General features: G+C 41.8%; 1 protein-coding gene across 1 annotated transcript; it reads right to left on the minus strand.

The window, feature by feature from the left end:
* Window positions 1-1,910: 1,910 nt before the first annotated feature.
* On the minus strand, window positions 1,911-2,771 carry LOC149182173 (uncharacterized). The gene has a single exon (XM_089414468.1). It carries the CDS (start codon window positions 2,769-2,771, stop codon window positions 1,911-1,913), a length of 861 nt encoding a protein of 286 aa, XP_089270594.1.
* Window positions 2,772-3,128: the final 357 nt, after the last annotated feature.

Raw genomic sequence — 3,128 nt, forward strand, 5'->3', positions numbered from 1 at the left:
AATGATGAAAAGGTGCTGGATGGTTTCTTTAGCTGCTTGTCAGTTTGGGCAGTGGGATGGACCAATTATGCCTCGTTTTTGCAAATTATCTAATGTGAGAACTTTCCCTTTTAGGAGGACCCAGATGAAGAATTTTATTTTTGGAATGGTCTCTGATTTCCAGGCAATTTTCCAATGCACCCAAATGGGCATGGGATATTCATTGTTACAGATATGAAGGTAGGCAGCTTTGACTGTGTAATTGGAGCCTGAAGGATCCCAACGGAAGCCATCATTACTTTTTTTTTATTGGGACAATGCTATGGAGATGGGTTTGGAGATTAGCAAAACTTGCTTCAAGATCATTGGTTATGTCTGGGAAGATCCATCCTGTCCAAATCTATGATTGAGTGTCCCATTGAGATATCTGGGCCTAATGATGAAGCCATATGCTGTCAAAGAAGGATAGAATCTGACAAGTTCCAGGTTTGCTGTTGATGGGCTGCTGACCCATTATTTTGTTTGCTCCAATTCTGATATTGTTGCCACCCTTGGGGACTTTGGAAATGTTTTGGGCAAGAAAGGAAATTGCTTTCTTGCACAACCTCTAGATTTTAGAGCAAGCTCTATTAGTGATATCATAATCCAAGAGGTGTTGCCTTGGAGATTTAAGATATTTGGCTTCTAGCACATTTTTCCACCAAGTAGATTGGCCACTAATGAGTCTCCATACAATCTTGCCACCAAATGCCAGATTTAAGAGCTTAGGTGATCTGATTCCTAAACCTCCACGTTCCTGGGCTTGAATGACTTGTTTCCAATTTATAAGGTTGTACTTCTTTTTTTCATTTCGCCCCCCTTGCCAAAGAAAATGACGGAGGATGGCTTCCATTTTGTGATGAAAATTGGCAGGAGCTTGCTGAAGTGTGAATTGATTTAAGGGCAAAGAAGAAAGACCTGTTTTTAGAAGAACTAGGCGGCCTATTGGATTAAGCCAAGAGGAGCCCCATTGTTGCACTTTCCTTTTCATTTTATCTATGATAGTATCCCATACTTCAGCTTTCAGAGGACCAGCACTCATTGGCATGCCCAGATAAGTGAAATTCCCCCAGTCTAACTTGCAAGGGACCCCAAATGTGCTGGCAATGTTATGAAGAACTTGAGCAGAAGTGTTCCAACCATAGATGCAGCTCTTGAGATGGTTGACCATACCTCCTGAGTAGCTCATGTATTTGTCTAAGAGGGTTTTGAAACGACGAGCTATGATATTGGAGGCTCCTCCCATTAATAGTGTGTCGTCTGCAAATTGGGAATGATTTACGTTTTTGAATCCATTCCCAAATTTAATACCTGTGATAAGACCGACTCGCCGATTGTAGTCCAAGGCCTTACTTAAAGAATCAGCCATCAAGATGAACAGGTAAGGAGAAAGGGGACAACCTTGTCTTAGCCCTTGAGAGGATTGAAAGGAAGGCCTTGGTCTGCCATTAATGAGAGGAGAGATCCAAGGACCTGAAATGCAAGCTTTGACGAGGTCAAGGAAGGGCACAACAAATCCCATTTTCTTTAGAACAGCAAAGAGGAATGAGTGTCTAACTTTGTCAAAGGCATTGGCTAAGTCCAGTTTTAGGATGAAACCTTTTTCTTTTCTAGATTGGTTGGAGTGTATAGCTTCTTGGACAAGGAGAATGGAGTCAGAAATTTGTCTATTGGCCAAGAAGCCTCCTTGATTTTCAGAGATGAGCGAGGGGAGAAGAGGTTTAAGATGAGAAGCAATGATTTTGGTCAGAATTTTGTATGATGAATTGCAAAGTGAAATGGGCCGAAATCGGGAGAAGGATGAAGGTCGATTCTCTTTAGGTAGGAGGGCAAGATGGGTGGCATTAGTGAAACCTCCAATTTTTCCATTGTGTTGAGTCCATTTTATCATCTTAACAAGGTCTTTTTATTATTATTCCACAATAAGCTCGGTAGAAGCAGATGGGGAAACCATCTGGGCTAGGAGCTTTGTTTGGTTGAAGCATCCAGATAGCTCTTCTTATTTCTTCTTCTTCAATTTCCTTGATCAGGTTTTCATTGATTTCCTCACTGATCTCAGTGGGGAGGTGTTGCAGTAGATCTGAGTAATCTTCAACCTCTTTTGTTTCAGTTAAGAGGGCACTGTAATGATCTGAGGCTGCCTTTTTAATAGCACCTTGAGTGGTTTGGAGATTGCCTTCAGCATCGATGATGGAGGTAACATTGTTCCTAATTTTCCTGACAGTGGCCTGCTTATGAAAGAAAGCAGAATTTTTGTCACCTCCTTGCAGCCATAGCTGCCTTGATTTTATTCTCCATTTTTGCTCCTTCGCTCTATTGGCACGATATAGCTGGAAGTAGAGATCGCCTTCGAGTGCTTTGTATTCCTGGGAAAGCCCTCGTTCCTCTGTTATGCTGTGAACTTTCTCCAATTTGCTTTTTATTTCAGTTTTGTCTTTCTCAAGTTCCGTGTAGTAGTTTTTTGCCCATTCCTTCAAGGCGCTTTTGGTCCTTTTTAACTTGTTTTCCCATATGTATCCTGGCGACCCTTCTATGTGCAGACTCCATGTGTTTTTGACAATCTCATCAACAGTAGGAATGCTACTCCACAGTGGACTATATTTAAAAGGTATGGGCCCTGAGGGACGGTGGGCTTCGAGAACAAGAGTTGTGGGGTAATGATGAGACGCTAAATAGGGGAGTACAACAACATAAGTGGTGGAATAAGATGAGAGGAGCGTGCCATTCACCAAAATCCTGTCTACCCTCTCCATGATATTCACTTTGCCCAGTCTGCGATTATTCCAAGTAAATCTGCGATAACATCAACTAGATCGTGATCCTTCAGGATGGTATCCAACCGTGTTCTGCAAGGGTCATGAGAAAAACAACCTCCTCTTTTCTCGTTGGAGTGGAGTATGAGATTGAGATCTCCACCAAGAATAATATTATTGTTTCCTTCTTCATCTATGTCTGCTTTGAGGGAAGTTCAACACTGCTCTTTGTCTCTATAGTGTATTGGCGCATAGATGTTGTAGATAATAATCATTTTGCTATCTATTAAGCTCTCTAGAGTGACTTTAATCCAGTACTGGCTGACTGTATCTGTTATGTGTTTCCAAACGCTGTGG

The sequence above is a fragment of the Pinus tabuliformis genome, chromosome 3_2 (assembly GCF_031772625.1).
Source record: "Pinus tabuliformis cultivar Carrire ecotype Pingquan chromosome 3_2, CPIR1, whole genome shotgun sequence".
In the NCBI taxonomy this organism is placed as follows: Eukaryota; Viridiplantae; Streptophyta; class Pinopsida; order Pinales; family Pinaceae; genus Pinus; species Pinus tabuliformis.